The sequence below is a fragment of the Balaenoptera ricei genome, chromosome 1 (genome assembly GCF_028023285.1).
Source record: "Balaenoptera ricei isolate mBalRic1 chromosome 1, mBalRic1.hap2, whole genome shotgun sequence".
NCBI classification, from domain to species: domain Eukaryota; kingdom Metazoa; phylum Chordata; class Mammalia; order Artiodactyla; family Balaenopteridae; genus Balaenoptera; species Balaenoptera ricei.
The window spans coordinates 167,799,965-167,825,170 of NC_082639.1; the positions used below are offsets into that span (position 1 = coordinate 167,799,965).

The 25,206-nt window shown below is 35.1% G+C and overlaps 1 protein-coding gene across 2 annotated transcripts in view; it reads left to right on the forward strand.

Moving 5' to 3' along the window:
* The window catches only part of CNST (consortin, connexin sorting protein), a 129,843-nt gene that overhangs the window by 42,528 nt on the left and 62,109 nt on the right, over positions 1 to 25,206 (forward strand). For both annotated transcript variants that reach the window (XM_059941142.1, XM_059941134.1), the window contains exon 2: positions 8,871 to 9,305. In XM_059941142.1, the coding sequence (XP_059797125.1) occupies positions 8,921 to 9,305 (385 nt within the window). In that variant the 5' untranslated portion in view covers positions 8,871 to 8,920. The remainder of the gene's footprint in view (positions 1 to 8,870; positions 9,306 to 25,206) is intronic.

The window sequence follows — 25,206 nt, forward strand, 5'->3', positions numbered from 1 at the left end:
ACTAACTCTGTGGAACTAAATGAAAAAAATGCTTGTGTTGCTACTGTAATTTCGTATGCTGTGATTTGCCCACCCTTTATCTTCAAGTGATATAGAAGTTGTTAATTTCTAGGAGCATTTGAATTATAAAGTCAGTCACCCTGAAGTAGGCAAATTTTATAATTAATGATTGTTAAATGAAAAAATTGTTAGAAATTATTGCTAAAAATACATGTTTCTGGATGCCTGAAGATGTCCTTGCATTCACACTATTTTAGAGATTTACTTCTCTATTGTTTCTTTAAGTAAAATTTATATATGTCTGTATATAAGAGAGAGGAAAGAGAGGAGAGGGATGACTCTATTTATCTTTGCACTGCTTGGATATACCCCCACTGAGGCTTTTGACGTGTCATTTCCGTTTATGTAATGGATTTTGAACTCAAAGTCTCTGTTGATGTGTAAGCTATCTTGAACTGAGTCCCATTATGAAAGGGAGGATTGAAGAAAATGAGACAAATTATGCTTCCTTTTATTCAACTTACCTGCCCCAAGGTTGTTTTAGGTTTACGAGTCACATGATTTGTTAGTTCCTTCATATTTTAAGAGTACTTTCTCTGCATAAATAAAATCCATGTTTGTTGTATTCTCCCTTAGAATCATTACCTTCACATTTTACAGTAATTGATTATTTATTTTTCTTGTTTTTCTTTTTTGTATTCTTGTAGTTGTGTTGTATACTTTGTTGCATTTTTATTATTTAAAAAAATTTTTTTATTGAAGTATAGTTAATGTACAATGTTGTGTTAATTTCTGCTATATAGCAAAGTGACTCAGTTATACACATATATACATTCTTTTTTATATTCTGTTTTATTTTTATACAATTTTTTCATTTAACAATCATTAATTATAAATTTTGCCTACTGACTTTATGACTCAAATGCTCCTAGAAATTAACAACTTCTGTTATCACTTGAAGATAAAGGGTGGGAAAATCACAGCATATGAAATTATAGTAGCAACACAAGCATTTTTTTCAGTTAGTTCCACAGAGTTAATATTTTATTCTTTTTATATTCTTTTCCATTATGGTTTATCTCAGGATATTGAATATAGTTCCCTGTAGTATATAGTAGTATAGTTCCCTATACAGTAGGACCTTGTTGTTTATCCATTCTATATGTAATAGTTTGCATCTATATACTTTGTTATATTTTTATCCTCCTTCTTAAGACATAAGTTTTCTATGACCTTTTTTTTTTAATTAAGAGTAAATTCCTTATTGTGAAATTGTGTTTTTTATTCTTATTAAAGAAATACTAAAACAATCTGGCTTACTTTTGTACATACTATTATATAGAAATTAAACTATTTAGAAGATTTCTATAAGGCCATTTTACTAGTTATAATTACCATTCAACATTTCTGAAGTACCAGGAATAATTTGACTATGGCAAAGTACCTAAAGAGGGGGAAGACATGATCCTGAAAATAGGATATAAACAAGTACTAACAAATTAATTTTAAAAACTTTTAGTATTTATTTCTTTCATTAGGTATTTACCTTATTTAATTATAGTAATAGTAATGTCTATACCCGGAAAATGTCGACAGCCTAACTAGTATTAGCAAGAAAGAATCCTGAATGGAGTGGTTCACTATGAGCCAGGACTTTGGCTACAGTGGCACTATCAAAGCAGTGTAATGGAGAGCAACATTGTCTAATAGAAATAGAATGTGAGCCATGTACAGAATTTTGTTTTCTAGTAACCACATTAAAAAAGGGTTTTAAAAGGTGAGATTAATTTTAATAGAGTTTGTTTAATCCGTTAGATCAAAATATTATTTTAACTTGTAATCAGTATTTAAAATTATTAAACGCCTATTATTTTTACATTCTTTCTATTCCTAATAAGTCTTTGAAATATGGTGTTTATTTTACAAATATAGCACATCTCAATTTGGACACATTTTTTGTTGGAAATGCTTGATCTGTATTTAAATTTCCTAAAATTTAGGTGAAAAAGCAGGTTCACATACCCAGTTTGTTTCAAACATGCATAAGTTTTTCAGTAACTGAATCAATATGTTTTAGAATTTAAATTAATTAAAATTATATAAAGTAAAAATTCAGTTCCTTAGTCTCACTGTTCATATTTCAAGTACTCAGAAGCCATGTGTGGTTAGTGGCTACCATATTGGTTAGCAGAGGTATAGAGTATAGCTGACAACCAGAGATATCAACTAAGGGACCCTGAATCAAGCATAGTATTTTAGCTAAATTTTAATGTGAGGTGAATGATATAAATTAGCAAAATTTATTTTATTGAGATTTGGGGGATAACATGTTAAGTGAAGTTTATGTCTGAGTTTCATATGATCTGCATCATTTTCAGAAAAAAATTTGGAGATAATTACAAACTTCTCTAGTGCTCAGTTGGTGGTCCTTAGGATGAGACTGTTAATTCCTAGAAACTGCCTTATTGCTGTGGTCAGTGCTTATTAGTGAGGTGTGAAATCTACCTAGTAGACCTTGATCAGCATTTAAAGAAAATAAGAAATAGTGTTGAATAGAATGTATCAGAGTGCTTCATGTGTGTTTAGTTTTGAGAAATCTTTGTTTCAGTTATGTATACGTATTTTGTATGTACATGATTTCAATGAAAAATGAATTGTTTATTTTGGGCTGCAAAATTTTTGAGAATCATTCTTCTGGGGTATGCTTTTTATTGCTGGTATACTGAATATTGCCTACAGGTACATATGTCTAAACAAAGCATTAATCACAGAAAACTATAGATTTAGCAATGAGATATAAGTAGTATTGGAACACGTCAAGTGAGTAAGATGACAAAATGTAAAGTGATATGTAGTTACCATCATAAACACAACATATGAGTGTGGTGACTTTCTTCCTCAATTCTGAGTTAACTGTGAGTAGCCAGATTTGAATTTAGGGTTAATAGAATACGTTATTTGGTAACTGTCTTCTTTTAAATTTTGGTTTGACTATTAAGTTATCAAATTTAAACTTGGGGTTGCATCTTAATTCTTAAGAAGAATCTTGCCTTCTTTTGAAGGTAAAAGTATAGTATTTAGGCCTAATTTACTTGGATTACAGAAAAATGGCACTCAGAATCTTCTTAAAGCATTTTAATAAAATAATTGTGTAATATTATATATTTAACCATTCCTATACATTAATTTTTTAATTTCAGTAACACCTGATGTTTAATGTCACCAGATAATGCATTAAGATGTATCAAAAATGAAGTCAAATCATACCTGGGAGTGAGATTATTTTTTTGACAAAATGTAGATTTCTCTTTGTTAGTCTGTTACTTCATTATATTTGAATGTTCTTCCTCAAAGTTTTGTTTTTCAACTTTTGTATGAGCCTTACTTGAATAGTTTGCTTGAAATTCTTCAGCTTGAATAGTTTGCTTGAAATTCTTAAGCGTACTGAGTCAACATGTCAAATAACTTTTATACAATGTACATATTTGGTATGCTGTTTTGCCACAAAAGGCTGGAAACTTGGGCAGCACTTACTATCATGCTTTTGAAAGGCAAAATATGCCCGAGTCAGTGCTGTGCAGTGATTGTACTGTGTCACTGTTCTTTTTCTTTCTTTTTTAAAAAAATTTATTTATTTTATTTTTTGGCTGTGTTGGGTCTTCATTGCTGCACGCGGGCTTTCTCTAGTGGCGGCAAGCAGGGGCTACTCTTCCTTGAGGTGTGTAGGCTTCTCATCACGGTGACTTCTCTTGTTGTGGAGCACGGGCTCTAGGCATGCGGGCTTCAGTAGTTGTGGCATGTGGGTTCAGTAGTTGTGGCTCGCGGGCTCTAGAGCGCAGGCTCAGTAGTTGTGGCGCACAGGCTTAGTTGCTCTGTGGTATGTGGTATCTTCCCGGACCAGGGCTCGAACCCATGTCTCCTGCATTGGCAGGCGGATTCTTAACCACTGTGCCACCAGGGAAGCCCTCGCTGTTTCTTTTGTGATAATTGGTACAGCCATAGGGACTCTTATAGAATAGACATACAGTTTAGATATAGCAAATAACTTAGAATGCCTTTTCTACTGTACTTCTAACCTCCAGGTCCCATGTAATGTTAGGGCATATTTAAAAATACTATGTATCAACTGGGGCTTCTTTCTGCCTGTGATTTTTCTCTTGCATAGGTGCTTTCATATAGCGAGATACAGGTGTACATGAAGATGAACCTTTTTAAATGCTGTTGTTATAGCATCGAAGGAAAGGAAAGAGGAGGAAGAAGAGACAAAAATAGTATTTGTTTATAACTGTTTCCAAAAATAGTATTTGTTTATAACTGTTTCCAAAAGCAGTAGGCCTGTACTAATTTCAAATCCCATTAAGAATATTATCCTACTGCTTAAGTTAAAGTGTTCCAATTGAAATGTGTTAGGAATGCAGATAGAAGCCAAATATGGTGTAATAGGTTCCTTTACCTCTCAGAGTAGGGGCAGAGGAGTGTATAGAAATCCATGTGCCTTTCTCCTTTGAAGACAGAAACTGTAGAAAATAAGCCTTCTACTCCTTCATATATATGATAAGTATAAGGCCCAGAGCTAGACATTGTGAAGAATAAAAATTATCTATGGCTGGGTTATGGGTATTCAAATGGCTTAAATCTGGTAGGACACATATGCAAATATATACAGTGCAGAGAGTTGTATTTGGGAGGGACTCTATGCGTGGTACAGAGTGCCATAGAGGAATACATTATGTCTTTTGGAATGGAGAAGTCAGGGAAGACAAACTGGAGTGACTTTTGAGCCAAACCATGAAGAATTGGTCAGTGTCTATTAAGAATAATTACAGGAGATTCACACCTGTAAGTATTAGTATTAGAAAGTAGTTTACAAAGTAGCCTTTTGAGAATTAAACTAATTACATCATCACAAAATAATAGGAGGCAAAATGTCTTGAGGCCCAAAGAAAGGAAGACCTACTTTACTGGTAATAGATATTTAACATAAATAGTATATTAGTATGTCTTTTTAAAAAAAAGTTCTCAACAGAAGAAGGTGGACTATTTAAGAAATTGTATATTGTGTGGATCTAGCAATTCCCAGGGAAAGAGAGAACTTCCAGGAACTTGAACTTCATGTTTATTAGAGATGTGTCCTCTGTTGTAGGGTAGAGATTCTTCACTGAGGTATACCACAGCTGGAGTGAAATATTCTTTAAGTTATTGATACTTTTACCCCATTGTCCATAAAGCATAATTGTTAAGAGTACGGCCTCAAGATCACAACTGATCCATGTTCTATTTTTGAACTTACTAGCTGACCCTTGATGAGATATGAGACTTGGTTTCTTCATTAGTATAATAGGACTAAAAATTACTTATCTGCTAGAGTAATTGTGAGAATTGAATAAGAGTATTGGTCTGAAGAGTTTAACTGGTACATGATACTCATTAAAGTTGCAAAGTGTGATCTGTAATTTTATACTCACCAAGGAGGCTTAATCACTAATTTCTTTTTTTTTTTCTTAAATATTTATTTATTTATTTGGCTGGGCCGGGTCTTAGTTGCAGCACATGGGATCTTCGTTGCGGCGTGTTTAGTTGTGGCATGCGGGCTTCTTCATTGCAGTATTCGGACTCTTAGTTGCAGCATGCATGTGAGATCTGGTTCCCTGACCAGGGATGGAACCCGGGCCCCCTGCATTGGGAGCACGGAGTCTTACCCACTGGACCACCAGGGAAATCCCTTAATCACTAATTTCTAGACATCCTCATCATCTGAAATGGTGCACAGAACAGACCATTAAATATTCCAGGAACTTGCTGAGATATCCCTTATCATAAATTAATACTTCAGCATTCTCAAATGATGCTGGTTAACATTAGTCTATCATCAGGAACCTAATTATTTCCAGGAGGTCTAGAAAAACTCTGTTTCTGAACCTTCAGTAAGGCTACAGACCTGCTTGAATAAACCTACTGCTGTTTAAGGCCAATCTGTAAGATTTCTTGGGCAGTAATAATGGCTAACTTTTCTTGAGCATTTACTGTGGGCCAAGTACTCTGCTAACTGCTTTACCTGCCATATTGTCTAAGCCTCACAAATGACTCTTCGAGGTAGGTATTACAATTCTCCACTTTCACAAAGAGAAAATTAAAGCTTGGAGATGCTAGGTAACTTGCCTAAGGTCACCACACAGTTTGTTAAATGGCAGAGCCAGAATTTGACCCTTGGTCTGCCTGTGTTCTCAGCTATTATGCCGAACTGCACAGGATTCAAATCAGGAAGACCTGGTTTCAGATCCAGTTCCACTTCTTTCCAAGAATATGATTTTAAACAAGTTATTTTTGCCTCTCCAAGCCTCAGAGTCTTCATCTGAAACACAGTATGAACACTCCCACGTAGGCTTGTTTGGAGGATTAGAAATAAGGTATGTGAAGTGCCTGGCACGGCTTCTAATACATGACAGAGACTCAACAAGAGGCAGCTCTTATTGTTTGGGGCTCTGTAGATTGCTTTCTTCCTTCCCCCTTGGCATGAGATCTCTGTGTCTCTTTCAGATAAAAGTAAGACCTTTATATTTTCAACTGCAAATACATGCTAGAAAATAATTTGGTTATTTAAATTAGAAAACAACTGAGGCTGTTGCCAGTTTTAAGGACTGACATTTTTCCTACATAGCCACATAAAATTTTCACTGTTTTTATTGTGATAAAAAATATGTGACAGAAAATATGCCATTTTTACCATTTTTAAGTATACAATTCAGTGGCATTGATTACATTGACACTGTTGTGTAACCGTCACCCCTGTCTCTTTCCAGATCTTTTCCATCACCCTAAGCAAAATCTCTGTAACCATTAAGCTGTAACTCCCTCCCCTGCCCTCAGCCCCTCTAATCTAGTTTCTATTTCTATGAATTTGCCTATTATAAAATTACACATAAGTGGAATCATACAGTATTTATCCGTTTGTGTCTGGCTTAATGTTTTCAAGGGTCATCCATGTTGTGGCATGTATCAGAACTTCATTCCTTTTTATGGCTGAATAATATTCCATTGCGTGAATATATCACATTTTGCTTCTCTCCTCATCCGTCAGTGGCATTTGGGTTGTTTCCACCATATTAGCCACATGGCACTTTTAAAGTCTCATTTGAATTTGGATTCTCTCATAATAGAGATCTTGAAGACACTTTATTAAAATAATAATTACTGGGACTTCCCTGGTGGCGCAGTGGTTAAGAATCCTCCTGTCAATGCAGGGGACATGGATTCGAGCCCTGGTCTGGGAAGATCTCACATGCCATGGAGCAGCTAAGCCCGTGTGCCACAACTACTGAGCCAGCGCTCTAGAGCCCACGAGCCACAACTACTGAGCCTGTGTGCTACTGAAGTCTGTGCGCCTAGAGCCCGTGCTCTGCAACAAGAGGCCACCACAATGAGAAGCCCGTGCACCGCAATGAAGAGTAGCCCCTGCTCACCGCAACTAGAGAAAGCCTGCGCGCAGCAACAAAGACCCAATGCAGCCAAAAATAAATTAAATAAATAAATTTATTTTTTTTTTAATTTACTTTTCAATTAAAAATTATACTCTAGTTAGAATTCATTTAGGTCTAAACTAAGTTATTATAGTCAAGTTAAATCATTTTACTTTTCGTATTACATACCTCTTAGTGGAGCTATATAGTATATATTTTAAGGAAAATGATACCAGCCAGATTTAGATATTTTTATATTTGACAAGCAGTACTTTTATGTCTGAATAAAATAAAATATTCCAGTTGCAAAATAGTTGAAAGCATGTGATACAATCAGTGCAGAGCTCATGTTTTGTTTTATACTTTGTTTTCCTGTTTTTTAAAAAATTTTACTTTACTTAAATATTTATTTACTGTATATATTTACTGACTTTCTAAAGAGCAAATAAACATTTCTATTTATTAGTTTGAAGAATTTACAAAATTCTTTATCACTGAGTTTTTCTCAAAATTGCTGAAATATTATATTTCATTCAAATCCAAAGTAATACTTGGCAAGCATAAAAATATCTAAATCTGGCTGGCATGATTTTTCTTAAAATGTAATATACTTTTGGATGAGAAGAGAGTGTAAAACATGACTGATACAAGGCTTAAAATATATTTTGTATATCTTTAAAATGTTAGAAGGATTCTTGGAGTAGATTGAGATTTTTTTCCAAGTCTTAAACTAAATAGCCTAGAGTTAATCATGGCCCTCTTATTTTTTTTTTAATTGTATAAAAGGAATCTGTTGACAATTCTAAGGTACTTTTCAGGGCTTATTTTTAGGAAGGATGTAATGAGAATATAGTATAAATATATGCTACCTGAATTTTCCCCCGTATACTTTTTAAAAAATTTATTTTAAAATTATTTTTAAATGTTTTCATTTGTAAATATTGCTGCTGTTTGGCCATATAACAACTTACACAAGTAACTTTCACTTGTCTGTTAAGTATCCAGGGATAACATGAGTGATTGGTTTTAGCAGACAACCTTATTTAACCATTAATTTCTTTCTTCAAGGCAGTGGTCCCAACATGATGCACATTAGAATAATCTAGAGAACTTCAAAAAATATATCAGTGTTTGGGCTCGATCCCCAGAGATTTAGATTTCAGAGGTCTGTGATAGAAATTTGACAAGCTCCATAGGCTATAAACATGCAGCCAGGGTTTAGAACCATTGTATTCAAGCAAGAACTAGGTGAGATGAGGTAGGGTTGTAAGTGGGATAGAAGTAGTAGGAATAAGCCTTAGTCATTTCTCTCTTCCCTACTTACAGTAAAACAACCCAGGAGAAGAGGAAAGTCAAAGATCAGTGAAAATCCAGAGTTTAAAAAATGAATGTTTTTTCTTTTTGTTATTGTAGACATTGAAGGACTTTAATGAAACTTAAACGGTTCAACAAAAGATGCTCTAATGGATGACAGCGAAACTCCTACATATAATCTGCAGATAGAACCACAAGATGGATGTCATCCTCGTGATGGTGTGGAAAGTATTGTAACATGCTTGCCCTCTGCATCAGATGAAAATGAAAATCAGCTTGATGGGGATGGGGATGGGCATGAGCTTCTGACCAGCAGTGACAGTGCAATGGGCAAACCTGAAGTGTTTGAGCCGGACAGTCTCAACAATAATGAAAGCTGCACATCAAGCTGTGAGGTGGCTGCAAGTGAGAACTTGGAAAACACTGCTTGTGAAGGCCCCAAAGATGGACAGGCCTTCTTGAGAAAGGACCAAAAAATACCTGGAAAAAGAAGTTCAAGAAGCAAAAAAGGCACTGTTAAGAAGATACCACAAGGTATTTTTAAAAAATTATTTAGACTATTGTTTAAGAATAAAGTCTTCCATCCCATACTGTGTGTATTGTCCTGCTTCTTGCTTTTCTTCTCTTAATATATTCCAGAACTAGTTCTGTGATAGCACATACAGATACAGCTGTGTGGTATGCCATGCATGTGATGTGTGTCTCTATAGTGTTCCATTATATGGGTGTACCATAAAGTATTTAACCACTTCTTTATGGCTGTTCCCAGCATTCTGATGTAATAAATGTGCTGAAATTGACATTCTTTGTACCTGTCTTCTCACTAGGTGCTTTAAATATATATATATATATATATATATATATATAGCCTCCTTCCTTTATATATTAGACCATTTTCTACCAATATCAGCCTTAAAAGTTTCCTTCTTTCATCACTTTGGCTTTGATTTCTACCCTGTGAGTTTATGGGCTAGTACAATCTTACTCAACCTCTTTATAGGATCTTTCCATCTCATTTAGTAGGTGAGTGGTAAACATTAACATGTAATAATATACATCATCTAACAATGTTGAATAAGACATCTAGCTTTATATTACTTTGGTTACAAAGTAAATCACAGTATTTCTCATCTGGCTTGTAATTTGGCAGTTAAAATTTGGAGCTGTGGACTTTTTTGCCTGAATCACAGGGCACCCTTGGGAAGAGGCAGCCTCTGGTTATTTTTGATCAGAACCATTTATCTCTAGAGAGTTCTTGACACCCTAGACTGGGACTCTTTAGTGTAGCACCACTTTACCCACACTAGCAGCTGCTCTAGTGAACAAAATGGAGTGTCTCCTCTCTTCTGCTTCTTTGGCTGATTAGAAACATAGCCAGTCTGTCCATATCCTATTTTTTATTTGTATTTGTTTATTTGCAGTAAAATATGAAACTTTCCAGTTTCTACAAGTCAATCCTTGTTTATTCAATCAGGCAGTTTGATAACTTTTTAATGTAACTCATTAAACTCATTTGGCTTTCCAATTAATGGATCCCTTTTTCTTTGCTTTTCCTTAGTAGACTTAAAGCAAATTTAAAAAATTTTTGACAAGAGATATGAAAGCATTTTCTTAAAAGAACTAAGTGTAAACAGATGATATATACAGTGCTATCTGTATATAAATTGATTTATTCAGTAACCATAATTCAAGTGCTATTTGTTCCTTTCTAATCTGATCTAGTGATGTTTTTAAGAACTGAGACCTAGTTGCATATATGTAAGGGTCAATCATAGCTTCAAGATTCATGGCTCCTTTTATTTCTTCTTTCCATGACCTATTCCAGTTACCCTAGGTGTGATTATTTAATTTCAAGTTATTCAGTGATTATCAGTGAGCAGATATGTATAAAATTACTGTCCCCTTATGCATTTGAAATATATGATTTATAAAAGTTAGGGGCAGCCTTTATACAGATTATTTTAAAAATTATTTCATATATCTTTAATAAAATGAGTTTAAGAGTGTAAGAAAACTGAATTAGGAGTTGTACAACCTAAGTTCAAATCTTACTTCTGGTTCTGGGTCACTTGGTGAGACTTAACCATTCTGTACTTAAGTTTCCTCATCTGTGTAATAATGATGTTCGTCTACATATATCTATAAAACTCCTTTCTGAGCTGTGAATTTCTCAGATTTCTGAATAGAAATGGTATAGTCTAAACTCAATTAAAATTTGGTGATTCACCTCCAGTGTATCTATAGAGTTTTTCATGTATAAGTGGTACGTTGGTACATTTTTGTTTTTAATCGTCATCTTTAGCTGGAGTACTGCAAAAGCCCCCTAAAGATGTCCCCCATCTTGTTTCTTGCTAATCCATTCTTCATGTCAAAACTAAAAATGCACAGAGTTTATGGTTAGAGATCTATGGGCATATTTACTCTTTACTATTTAATTCTAAGATCCTAAGTAAATAAAGTTTCACAAAATTAGCAGATAAGTACTTTTCTAATAATAGAGTAGCTTCTCAAATGTGAAATGAAATGACATATAAAACATGATATTCAATTCCAAACCAGAAATAAGTTTTTTGTAGGTGGGTGCCCTCTCAACAGTTTTTTGGAAACATACATTAAGGTGAATTTATTCACTATTATGCTTACCTAGTTTAATTTGTAGTAATTTTTAATATATCCAAAAGCTAGTACTAGGGGAAAAAATTGGAGCAATAGTATTAGGGGACATCATTATTTACTGGTTTTCTGGAAGCAGCATTTCTGTAAACCTGCTAAAACCTGGAACTTGTCCCCAGGAAAAGTCCAGTTGGCATTATGTTACAAGAATTTTTTTTTTCTTAAGAGAATGGAGCAGGGTTTCAAGCTGCATTACATCACGTTTTCACTGTGGTTAAATCTGGTGTAGCTTTAGGTAAATATCCTAAAAATGAATGAAAATGAGTCAATAATATTTTAAAATTTTTTATTGAAGTATAGTTGAAACCAATAAATTTTTAACAGCTTGATTAGAGATAATTTACATACTATCTAATTCACTCATACATTTAAAGTATACAGCAATTCAGTGATTTTTAGTATATTCACAAAGCCGTGCAATCATTACCACAGTCAGTTTTAGAACATTTTCATCACCACAAAAAGAAATCCCTTACCTATTAGCAGTCATTCCCCATTTCTCAGACTCTGCCCTTAAACAGTCTATGAGAGCTCTCATGGGCATGCGTTTGTCAGATTCCCTTGGAGTTTTGTGAAGTTCATTTCTTGAAATGCTTTTTCAGATCTGCTGTATATAAAATCTAAATATTGAGTTTAGGATACTCAGACAAATGTGTATCCTAACTAAGTAAACCTTTTATATGAAAGGAGAAAATAAATAATGGTTTTTGAGTTCAGGACAGTCTGGCTGGAGGCAGAGGTGCTTAAATAATCAGGTAAGCTTGTAGAGCTAGACATTGGCTTAGTGTGGCTCATTAAATTTCCTAACGAATAATTAGAGCTCTGCTTCTTTAAGGGCTCAGCAACGCAAACAAGCTGTAAGAAGTGCTGTTCTTTCCACTCAAGAAAAGTGCCCTTTGTGGCATATGAGAAGAAAATAAGGATAATCTTTTGAATGTTTATATGTCAGAGTCTGCTATGATGGCACATTCCTACTAAAACACTTTAAACATGACTGATTTAGCTAGTGAAAGTAGTGGTCTTTCATCCTTGTTTGAGTCCCATCCCCCAAAACAGTCCTGAGGTATTAATAGTAATTTTCAAGACGCTGCCTAAAATAAAGTTGTGGCTGTTTTGATGTCTTTCCTTCTTTATATTGACATTGAAAAAAATGCCTTCATTGCTGTAATTTCATATTATGATTCTTTGAGCCATTGCATAACTAAATTCCTCAAATCACCTGCATATGCTCATGCATATCTTGGCCATAAGTTTGGAAAATGGATCAGAAATAAATTTTAATACATGGTTTTGTAGTTCCTATGCTAGACTCTCTGTGCTTTGTTCCTTTTTTTTTCCTTCCAAAATTTCCTCTCTCAAAGGTTCAAGTCAGTGCCATGAAAATAGAGAGAAGAGTGCTCAACATTTAAATATCTTCAGTTGCTGGCTAAACACATTTAAGCAGTTAAAAGGAAATATTCCTTCCTTTTCCTCAACACTACGTACTAGTATTATGAGAGATAAAGTTGAAAATGAGCCAGCTTCCTTCTGACCTGACCTGGGGTCAAAGGGATATCTTATGTAATTATAGCATAATTACCATTTGCTTTGCATGGCACATTCTCCTCCTGTGCCCTCAGGTGGCAGCCTCTGCCCTTAGAGGGAGCAGCACAGGTCTGTGGTTAGGAGCTCAGGCCACAGTCAAGCTGCCCTGTGACCTAAGGCAAGCGACCTGACGCCTCTCAGCCTGGCTCCTTATAAATTAATGGCTATGGATGAAATGAAGCACTTAGTAGACATTCCAAGTGGTAGCACTGTTTTCTAGATTGGGCGTTGTTGTCTGATAGGATAATTATCTTTGTCAACTGAAAAAAAAAAAAAAAAGCACAACCTAACAGTTGAGAATTAAGTTTTATTTGGCGACAAAACTGAGAATGTAAGCCCGGGAGACAGCCTCTCAGATAGCTCTAAGGAACTGCTCTGAAGAGGTAAGGGAGGAGCCAGCATGCGTAGGAGTTTTTGCAACAAAGGCCAGGTAGTCGGAACATCAAAAGATGGCTGTTAACTAAAGAAAACCAGACATCTCAAGGAATTTAGCGCTTTTCTATGAATGGGAAGATGCAAGAGTCTGGGCTCATTGAAATCATTCCTTTGATATACACCTCAGCTTTCTGGGGCCAGTATCCTGTGCTTTCTTACCCTGAGTCTCCTCTGGGTGCATCACTGGGGTGGCCGCAGTGGCTGACTGTTAGAGGGTGGGCATCCTCTTTCTATCCTGAGTTCCCTCAGGGTTCACCTTCTGGGCAGCTGTACTGTGATGGCTTGATGGCTGCAACATTCTTTGTTTACTGATATGGCAGGCAACATTTTTTCTTTAACATCTTACTAAGTTCACTGATTCTTTTTCCTGCTTGCTCAAGTCTGCTGTTGAATCCCCTTAGTGAAGTTTTCATTTCAATCACTGTATTTTTAAGTCCCAGAGTTTTTGTTTCACTTCTGTTGGTAATTACTATCTCTTTAATTGATATTCTTATTTTGTTCATAACATTGTTTTCCTGATTTCCTTTAGTTCTTTGTCCATGGTTTCCATTAGCTCTTTGGGCATATTTAAGACAGGTGATTTAAAGTGTTTTTCTAATCCAACATTTGGGCTTCCTCAAGGATGCTTCTGTCAGTTTATTTCCTCTGAATGGGCCATACTTTAGTGTTTCTTTGTATGCTGTGTGACTTTTTGTTGTTGAAAACTGGACACTTGAATATTATAATGTGGTAACTCTGGAAATTATATTCTCCCTCTTAAGGTTGGCTGTTCTTGATTGAAGTCATGGTTTGTATTCCTTTTCCATTCCTTATGGCTCTATGCTTAGGTCCTTCCTTTAACACTTAGCCAGGCCATTTACAATTCTGCCTCAGCCTTCACTTCCTGCTGCCACTGAGCTTATTCATCCAGTGGGGAAAGCTTAAGGTGTTCTCCCGTCCCTTCTAAGCATGCATCCTGGCCTGGGCATATGTGTAACTTTCTAAATTCCCTAGTATATGCCAGCGCTTTTGAATGCTCTGATTTCCCAAAGAAACTCTATCCCTGGCCTTTGCTCCCTGGTTTTAAGCAGTCTATTGTATGCCTCAGTTGTGAATTTTTTGCCCCAGGTGGCTGCAGATTTTTTGATCACCTGATAATGTAACAAAGCAAGGGCTTCTGTGCCCCCAGCAGAAACTCCGGCACAAACTCTGAGAGCTGGTGTTTGCAGTAAAATAAGGGTTTTTTGCAAGGCACCAAGTGAGGGAGTGGGAACCAAGTCTTAGATCCAATTCAACTTGGTCTTTAAGTTATGGGGTTTTTTTGTTTTTGTTTTTTGGTTTTTTTTTTTAGGGGAAGAAAGAGAGGCTGGGATTGTCATTTTGTGACATTTCTTAGTCAGTGTTTCAGGAGTCAGTATGTCTCTGGTTTACAATTTTCAGGCCAGGTGGTCCACAGCTTCGGGAAATCTATTAGCTTATCTTGCCTTAGAGAAACAACTTGAGTTTGTATGTTAATGATGATATCTATAATAGTAATTTTAGTACATTAATAATACTGTTATCGGCAACAGCAATTTTAGCCATCTGACTGGTATGTTTGTGTTCAGTTAGCACAGGATTGAGGTCAGAGAGGACAAGAAAGGGAATGAAGTTTTGCATAGAGAGATTGATCTTAAACTCAGCAAGAGAACTTGGTTTTAGGGGCACTTGGTATAAATAATGCTTGCCAGCAAAGCCTGCTGCTTTTCTGCTCTGAGGGGGTTCTGAGTTAGGTGAAACAGAGGTGAACACCTTGCATCAGTCCTTCAGGTAGTCCCAGACAGGTTCGAATAGACAAACAATAATTTTCAAGTAAGGTCTGCCCTGCTTCCTTTGGAACCAGAGACCAGCGTCCCGTATAGGGAGGGTGCTGCTGTCTTCAAGACTGCTGCGGAGCTGGAGAGGGCAAGGGTTTTAATATGCCACGAATCTTGCCTACCAGTTTTACAATGCCTTTTTCTTGATTCAGCATTCACTTTGTTGCTGTATACCTGTGACTCTTTTTCCAGAGTTCTGACAAAGTTGATTTCGGTAGTTCTAGTTTTTTTGTTGTTTTTTTTTTTGTTTGTTTTAATATTTCTATGAAGGGATGGGCGTTTGGAGCTGCCTACTCCATGATTTTGCTTATATCACTCAATGCCTTTTAATTTTAGGGTTTCCAATAGCAAGAGCTATGCCCAGATGCATAGATTTAAAATGCTCTGAAGAATACTACTGTTTCATATTTTTGTTTGATAGCACCTTTTTAGATAGGGATGCTGTTGATTAAGAAACATCACCTCAATCTTTGGGAAGTGATATTATCTTTGTTTTATAGATGGAGGGGGCAAAAAGCTTAAATATTGAAGCCTCATAAGGATACAGTGGTTGAGAAGGAGTTTAAATGCAATAGAGCTCCAGGAAAACAGTTTGGTAGTTCCTCAAAAAGTTAAACATAGAACTACCATTTAATTCAGCAATTCTACTTCTAGACATATACCCAAGGTAATTGAAAGTAAGGACTCAGATACCTGTACACCAGTGTTCATGGCAGCATTATTCACAGAAACCAAAAGGTGTTAACAACCCAAATGTCCATTGACAAAATGTATGAAACAAACAAAATGTATGGAAAAAAACCATATATATGGAAACATTCTTCAGCCTTAAAAGGAGTGATAATCTGATATATGCTACAACATGGATGAGCCTTGAAGACATTATGCTGAGTGAAACAAGCCAGACACAAAAGGACAAATATTGTTTGATTTCACTTATATGAGGTACTTAGACTAGGCAAATTCATGGAGACAGAAAGTAGAGTAGAGGTGTCGACTGAGAAAAAAGAAGGCAGAACCTAGCAGTTGAGAACGTTTAATTTGGCAGACTTTCTGAAGACCTAAACACAGGAGGCAGCCTCTCAGATAGCTCTGAGTGGCTGTTCCCAAGAGGTAAAGTAAAAGCCAGGAGATACAGCAGTTTCTGCAACAAAAACCAGCTAGTCAGAACATGGAAAGATGACTGTTAATTAAAGAAAACCAGACATCTCAAGTTAATGAATTTAGTCCTTTTCTATGTACAGGAAGATGTGAGGGTCTGGGCTCATTGAAATCATTCCTTTGATATGCATCATAATTATCTAGGGCCAGTATCCTGCTTTTTTCCATCCTGAATCCCATCAGGGTGCACCACTGGGGGGCCGCTGCAGTGGCTGGTGATGGTGGCAGGCAGCTTGTTTGTCTCCATCCTGAGTTCCCTCAGGGCTCACCGTCTGGGCAGCTGCAGTGGCTAATGGCTTGATGGCCGCAACATCCTTTGTTTACTGATGTGGCAGAGGATTCCAGATGTGAAGCAGGAGGGGAATGGGGAGCTAGTGTTGAATGGGTACAGAGTTTTTGGGGTGATGAGAAAGTTCTGGAAATGGTTAGTGGTGATGGCTGTACAACATCGTGAATGTAATTAATGTCACTGAATTGTACAGTTCAAAATGGTTAAAATGGTTTTATGTTACCTATTTAAAAAAAATCACCAAAACAAATTAATAGAGTTCCAAACTCACTGGTATGGACATACAGAGTTAATTTGATTGCAGCTTGCTGAGTTTTAAACAAAAGTTCTTGAGTATTTATTGAGCACTTACTGTATGACTGCCACCATGATGCATGCTTTGTATGAAATATCTCATTTAATCTTCTCCAGAGCCTTACTAAGTACCACAATTAGCCTCAATCTACAGATGAGGAATCTGAAAGCACAGAGATAAGTAACTTGCCCAATATCATATTGCTCACAAGTGACACTCTCAGGATTTGATCCCAGGCAGTCTGACTTCAGACTGAGGCTGATTGTTAAACCATGCTATTTGACTTTTTCTGAATTTTAATGTGTGTTTAAAGGAAAGTTCTGTTTCATGTTTGACTCACCATACTTTGCCTTTTCTCTGAGTATGTTGCCAGCCGTGCTTTTTCAGAACAATTCCTGCTTGCCAGCCTCAGCAAGATGAAACATAATCAGAGAAAGGGGTGATGGTTCACTCTGAAGGAAGTGGTGGAGTTTGGTTTGTTTCAGCAATTGTCTCTGAATCCTGGTATAACTTTTCCTCAGATTTCGTTATTAGATCTAGCCTCAATGTAGTGAAAGGGACCTTCGACAACTGGGTCAAGGAAAGTATTTTTATGAAAGCAGTGAATGTAGTATTTTTTCCTAATACTTTTCTTCAAAAAGCTCAGTGTTCTTAGTTGAAAGAAGAGAGGTCACGGAATAGCAGTGTCTCTTACTTTATTTCTTATCTAAATGTAATTTCTGAGAAGAGTCTGTACAGGGCAGTATCCCCGTTTAACAGGTAGGAAAATTAAGAGGTTGACTTGCCTAGAGTTGCAGAACTAGAAAGCAGTCGATTTGGGATTCAAACCCAGGCACCTGACTTCAGAGCCAAGGCTCTCATTTAATCTCTGATGAACTTCAATTGCTTCATCTATAATTTCTAATACCTACTTTATACTGTTGTGAGAATCCAGTGGCATAGTGAATATGGGCTTGTAGTATACTCCATGGTACCTACTCAAATTTAACCAACTTTTTTCCCAAGAAGTATTTTAAGTACCTGCTCTGTGTCAGGCACTGTGCTCAGTATTGATGTCACAATGGTTAATCATACCCCTGCCCTATAAAAGCTGACAGACCAGGCAGAGGGAACAGCATGAACGAAAAGCAGATTGTTTTCTAAAGCCCCACAAACCTGCATGTAAGATAGCCTCCTTATACTCTTGAGTAGTAGTATGCAGTATACGAAATGCATTAAGCCTTCATTTTTAAAAATTGAAGTATAGTTGTTTTACAATGTTGTGTTAATTTCTGCTGTCTAGCAAAGTGATTCAGTTATACATATGTATACATTCTTTTTTTCATATTCTTTTCCATTATGGTTTATCACAGGATACTGAATATAGTTCCCTGTGCTATACAGTAGGACCTTGTTGTTTATCCATTCTGTATATAATAGCCTACATCTGCTCACCACAACCTCCCACTCCATCCCTCTCCCAGCCCCCTCCCCCTTGGCAACCACAAGTCTGTTCTCTGTGAGTCTGTTTCTGTTTCATAGATAGGTTCATTTGTGTCATATTTTAGATTTCACATCTAAGTGATAGCGTGTGGTATTTGTCTTTCTCTTTCTGACGTACTTAGTATGATAATCTCTAGTTGCATCCATGTTGCTGCAAATGGCATTATTTCATTCTTTTTCATGGCTGAGTAGTGTGTGTGTGTGTGTGTGTATGTGTGTATACATACACCATATCTTCTTTATCCATTCATCTGTCGATGGACATTTAGGTTGTTTCCATGTCTTGGCTATTGTGAATAGTGCAGCTATGAACACAGGGGTGAAATGCATTAAGCCTTTAAATAACCCTTCTCCCATCCCCAAACATCCCCATCAGCTTAGTTTACATTATTACTTTCACTATTTTATCCTTAGTCATTGCTGCTATCTTTACCTAGGCCTTGATATCTTCTATGTAGCATCTTTTCAACCCCCATTTTGCCTGTGATAATTTTTCATTATCTTGATTAATTACTACCTAAGGTATGAGATTTTTACCTTTAAATTATCTAGTCATATCATTCTCCCTGTCTCACAGAGAAACAGTTAATATCCCTTCTGTATATTAACAAATGGCAGATCAATGCTAGATTATTAAAGAAGAATACTATGAGTAATTATGTCAGGGTACATTCCTAATGTTTTAGGATAAAGGATACTAGTACTGTTCTCCCACAGGTGTGTCTCTTGACCACTATCAGAGACAGATTCTAAACTGAATAAAATAACTCTGTGTCAAAACTGACACAAAATTCAGGTGGTATGATGAATTGAGCACAATCTCTCAGTTAAGGTAATTCCTCTAATCTCTGGCCCAAGGCAGTTACAGGTAATTTTTTTAAAAATGTAAAACCTCAATAGGTACATGTAAACTATGATGTCTATTTTAGAGCTTGATGAAGTTGACAGATATTAAATTAAATGAAGGCCTATGATTGACTGTCACCACCTACATATACTTATAAATAGAATCACCAAATTGCTTAATGGGGTATTTTAACTATAGCCCATTTGACATTCACAGATGAAGATAAATAGAATTTTTTGCTCCTATGTGGATGTGTAGATTCATATCTAGTAAAAGAAAGCTGCTTTTATATTGAATGACAATTTGTAATTAAGGTGAAATTATATGTGCTGATACATGTTTTGATTTGGCTTTTCTCAGTAACTATAAATATATCTTTACCAGAAAACTTTTAAGATATTTAGAAGAAATTTTTGTATTAATTGATGATATAGTCTTAATTTTTTCAAGCAAAACTTTTGTAAGACCACATGACATGAGAAGTAATGACATAAAAATTATTTTGAAATCTACATGGAAAAATACTGAAACTTCCATGTTATGTCATAAATGCTTGATTACTATTACTTTAAAATGTTTTAGTACATTATAAAGGTATCAATTCACAATATGCTAATCTTTCTGAGTACTCATGGTTATGCTAGTGTTTATTTTCTTTATTGTCTTTATTAAAAATAAGTTTAATCATGTTCAAACTTATATTGGTGACTAATAAATAAACAATTTAATACTCCAACGTACTTTTTATAATTCCTATTATTCACCATGACATTAGCAATATGAGCTTCATTAGCTTTATTTACACTTTGCTCTGAATGTTTTCTTCAAAATGAAAAAAAAATGTAAAAGCACACTGTCTCAGAAGTGCTTTATGATTCCTGTGACCTTTTTAATTCAAGTGACAGTAAAACCTCTTTTTAGGATAAGCTTTGCGAGCACACCTACCTTTTACATTCACTATCTCATTTAATTCTCACAATAATTTTATAAGTTGGTAGAGTGCCCAGATTACAGATCAGGAAACTGCGGGGTGAAGAGATTGACAGATGTGCCCCAGGTACAGCTAATACATAGTGGAAGTAGGATGGGTGCTTAGGGCTGCCCTGATTTCCCTGTCATTCTTCTTCCAACTCTTTGGGGATAGATAGTTTTCTCAGTATGAGTTCTTTATCCTAGTAATGTGAAATTAATAAGGACGTATTTTAAGTAGTTTAAAAATCGATTATCTAGAATATGGCTAAATACTGTTTTCCTATTGAATATTTTGTGTGCCTAAGGCAAAGTATATCCTTGTCATTTAATAACATGTATAATAACAATTTATATGTTTCTTTAAACCATGATAAAATTATTATCCTTAAAGCTTGACAACACTGGAAACAGAAACCTGCTTTTTAGTATGGAATGTGGCAGAATTCTTGCAAGGCCATGCACTTATTTTCTTGCATGAAACTCTGATATGCCACTGTTTATGCAATCTACATTTTATGCAAAGTTAGTCACAGTGGTTAAAAAAATACAATGTGTGTGGGAGGGCAGTTAGAAGATACTCGTATTAGACAGGTACCCTTACCTTCAATTTTCTTAAATAATTGAATAACCTTGTATACAGCAGTATTTTACATTTCATTTAATTAATTAATTTATTTAAATTGTACATATTTAAGGTGTACAACATGATGGTTTGATATACATAGTGAAATGATTACTACAGTCAAGCTAGTTAACATATCTCCTCACGTAGTTACCGTTTATTGTGTGATGACTGCAACTGAAATCTACTCTCAGTATATTTTCAGTGTTCAATACAGTATTATTAAGTATAGTCATCATGCCTGTACATTAGATTTCTAGATTTATGCATCCTACATAACTACAACTCTGTACCTTTTGACCAACATCTCCCCGTCTGCCCCCACCAGTCCCTGGGAACCATCATTATACTACTTTGCTTCTATGAGTTTCACTTAAAAAAAAAACTTTTTTTTTTTTTTTAGATTGCACATGTAAGGTGAAATCATGCAGTGTTTGTCTTTCTCTGCCTAGCTTATTTCACTTAGCATAATGTCCTCCAAGTTCATCCAAGTTGTCGCAACAGGCAGGATTTCCTTCTTTCTCATGGCTGAGTAATATTCCATTTTATATGTGTACCACCTCTTCTTCGGCTGTTCATCCATTGACAGACACTTGTATTATTTCCATATCTGGTCTATTATAAGTAATGCTGTAATGAACCTGGGGGTGCAGATATCTCCTTGAGTCTTGATTTCATTTCCTTTGGGTATATACCCAGAAGTAGGTTAGCTGGATAATATGGTAGTTCTAGTCTTACGTTTTTGAGGAATGTTTGTCCCGTTTTCCACAATGGTTGTACCAATTTACATTTTCACCAACAGGGTACAATCAAATTGTTTTCTTGCTATTCATTTGTTTGAATTCCTTATATATTTCGGATATTAACCCCTTTTCAGATGGGATGGTTTGCAAATATTTTCTCCCATTTCATAGGTTGTCCCTTCACTTTGTTGATTGTTTCCTTTACTGTGCAGAGGCTTTTTAGTTTGATGAAATCCTGTCTTCTACTTTTGCTTTTGTTGTCTATGCTTTTGGTGGCATGTCTGAAACATTATTGCCTAGACCAATGTCAAGAAGATTTTCCCCTATGTTTTGTTCTGATTGTTGTATGGTTTCAGGTCTTACATTTAAATCTTCAATTCATATTGAGTTGATTTTTGTATATGTAGTAAGATAAGGGTCCAATTTCATTCTTCCACATGTGGAAAACCAGTTTTCTCAGTACCATTTATTGAAGAAACTATCCTTTCTCCAATTGTTTGTTTCTTGCATCTTTGATGAAGTTCATAATTGTGTGGATTTATTTCTGAGCTCTCTGTTGTGTTCCATTGGTCTGCATGTCTGTTGTTATTGCCAACCATCTTATTTTGAATACTAAAACTTTGTTTGTAGTATTTTTTGAAATCAGGTACTGTGATGCCTCTTTGTTCTTTTTGCTCAAGACTGCTGTGGCTATATGTGATCTTTTGTGGTTCCATATAAATATTAGGACTTTTTTCTATTTCTTTGAAAACTGCCATTGAAATTTTGATAGGGATTCCATTGAATCTGTAGATTGCTATGAGTAGTATAGATATTTTAAAATTCTTCCAACCCATGAACATAGTATATCTTTCTATTTATTTGTGTCTTCTTAGTTCCTGTCATCAATATTTATTGTTTTCAGTGTACAGAGCTTTCCCCTACTTGGTTAAATTTATTCCTAAGTACTTGATCGTTTTAAAGCTATTGTAAATAGGATTTTTCTTCTTTATTTCTTTTTCAGATGGTTCATTGTTAGTGTATAGCAACGCAACTGATTTTTGTATGTTGATTGTGTATTCTGCAACTTTACTGAAATCATTTATTAGTTCTAACAGTTTTTTAGTGGCATCTTGAGGGTTTTCTAAGATCATATCATCTGCAAACAGAGACAGTTTTACTTCTTCCTTTTTGAGTTTGATGCCTTATATTTCTTTTTCTTGCCTAATTGCTCTGGATAGGACTTCCAGTACTGTGTTGAATAGGAGTGGTGAGAGTGGGCACCTTTGCCTTGTTCGTGACCTTAGAGGAAACTATTTTAACCTTTCACTGTTGAGTATGATGTTATCTGTAAGCTTGTCATATATAGCTTTTATTATGTTGAGGTTTCCATCTGTACCTTCTATGTCAAGAGTTTTATCAGGAAAGGATATTGAATTTTGTTAAATAACTTTTCCCACATCTACTGAGATGATCATATGATATTTATCCTTCATTCAGTTAATGTGCTGTATCACATCGATTGATTTCTGTATGTTGAACCATCCTTGCATTCCAGAAATAAATCCTGCTTGATCATGGTGTCTGATCCCTTAAATGTGCTGTTGAATTCAATTTCCTAGTATTTTGTTGAGAATTTTTACATCTGTATTCATCAGAGATATTGGTCTATAGTTTACTTTTCTTGTAGTATCTTTACTTGGCTTTAGTACTGAGGTAATGCTGGCTTTGTAAAAATGGGATTGGGACTGTTCCCTCTTCTTTGATTTTTGGAAGAATTTGAGAAGGATTGACATTAATTTTTCATTAAATATTTAGTAGAATTCACCAATGAAACTATCTGGGCTTGGGCTTTTCTTTGTTGGGAGGTTTTTGATTACTGATTCAATCTCCTTACTCATTACTGGTCTGTTCATATTTTCTATTCATAATTCAGTCTTGGTAGGGTGTATGTTTCTAGGAACTTATCCATTTCTTCTTGGTCAGCCAATTTGTTGACATATAAATTTTTCATAATAGTCTCTTATGATCCTTTTTATTTCTGTGGTATTAGTTGTAATGTCTTCTTTTTCATTTCTGATTTTATTTATTTGAGACCTTTCTTTTTTTCATAGTGTAGCTTAAGATTCGTCAATTTTGTTTATCTTTTCAAAAAACCAACTCATTGTTTCATTGGTCTTTTCTATTGTTTTTCTAGTCTCTTTCATTTGTTTCTACTCTAATCTTTATTGTTTCTTTCCTTTTGCTAACTTTGGGCTTAGGTTGTTCTTTTTCTAGTTCCTTGAGGTATAAGGTTAGTTTGTTTATTTGAGATCTTACTTTTTTTGTAATGTGGGCATTGATCACTATATAGTTTCTTCTTATTGTGGCTTTTTCTGCATCACATAAGTTTTGATAAGTTGTGCTTTCATTTTCATTTTTCTCAAGATACTTTGTACTTCCCTTTTGATTTCTTTTTTGATCCATTGGTTGTTCTGGAGTGTGTTGTTTAATTTTCACTTACTTACGAATTTCCCAAATTTCCTCCTGTTATTGATTTCTAGTTTTATAACATTGTGGTCAGAAAAGACACTGGATATGATTTCAGACTTCTAAAATTTGTTAAGACTTGTTTTGTGGCCTAACATATGATCTATCCTGGAGAATACCTTGATAAGATGCTGTACTCTATTGCTGTTAGACACAATGTTTTATATAGTTCTGTTAGGGCCTTTTCTGTAGTGTTCTTCAAGTCCACTGTTTCCTTTTCATTATCAGTCTGTATGATCTATTCATAGTTGAAAGTGGGGTATTGAAGTCCTCTACTATTATTATATTACTGTCTATTTCTCTCTTCAGTTTAGTTAATATGTGCTTATATATATTTATATATGTGCTTGGTTACATATCTGTTTACAATTATTATATCCTCTTGATAAACTGACCCCTTTATCATTATATGTGACCTTTGTCTCTTTTGACAGTTTTTGACTTAAACTCTGTTTTGTCTGATACAAGTACAGCCACTTCTCCTCTCTTTGTTTATCATTTGCATATAATACTTTTTTCATCCCTCACTTTCAGCCTTTGTGTGCCTTAAAGCTAAAGTGAATCTCTTGCAACAATTGTTGGATCTTGTTTTTTAAACCATTCAGGCACCCTATGTTTTTTGATTAGAGAATTTAATACATTTACACTTGAAGTAATTATCAGTAGGTGAGGATTTACTATTGCCATTTTATAAATTGTTTTCTGACTGTTTTGTAGTTCCTTTCTTCCTTTCTTTCCGTCTTCATTATTTGATAATTTTTATAGTGTTATGCTTTGATATCTTTATCTTTTGTGTGTATACTGCAGGTTTTTTTTTTTTTGGTTACCATGAGACTTATATAAAACATCATATATATATATATATATATATATATATATATATACACACACACATATTGTATTTTAATAAAATTTACAAAATACATATTGTATTTTTAGCTGATAACAACTTAACTTTTACCATAATCAAAAAGTACAGTTTGAGGAAT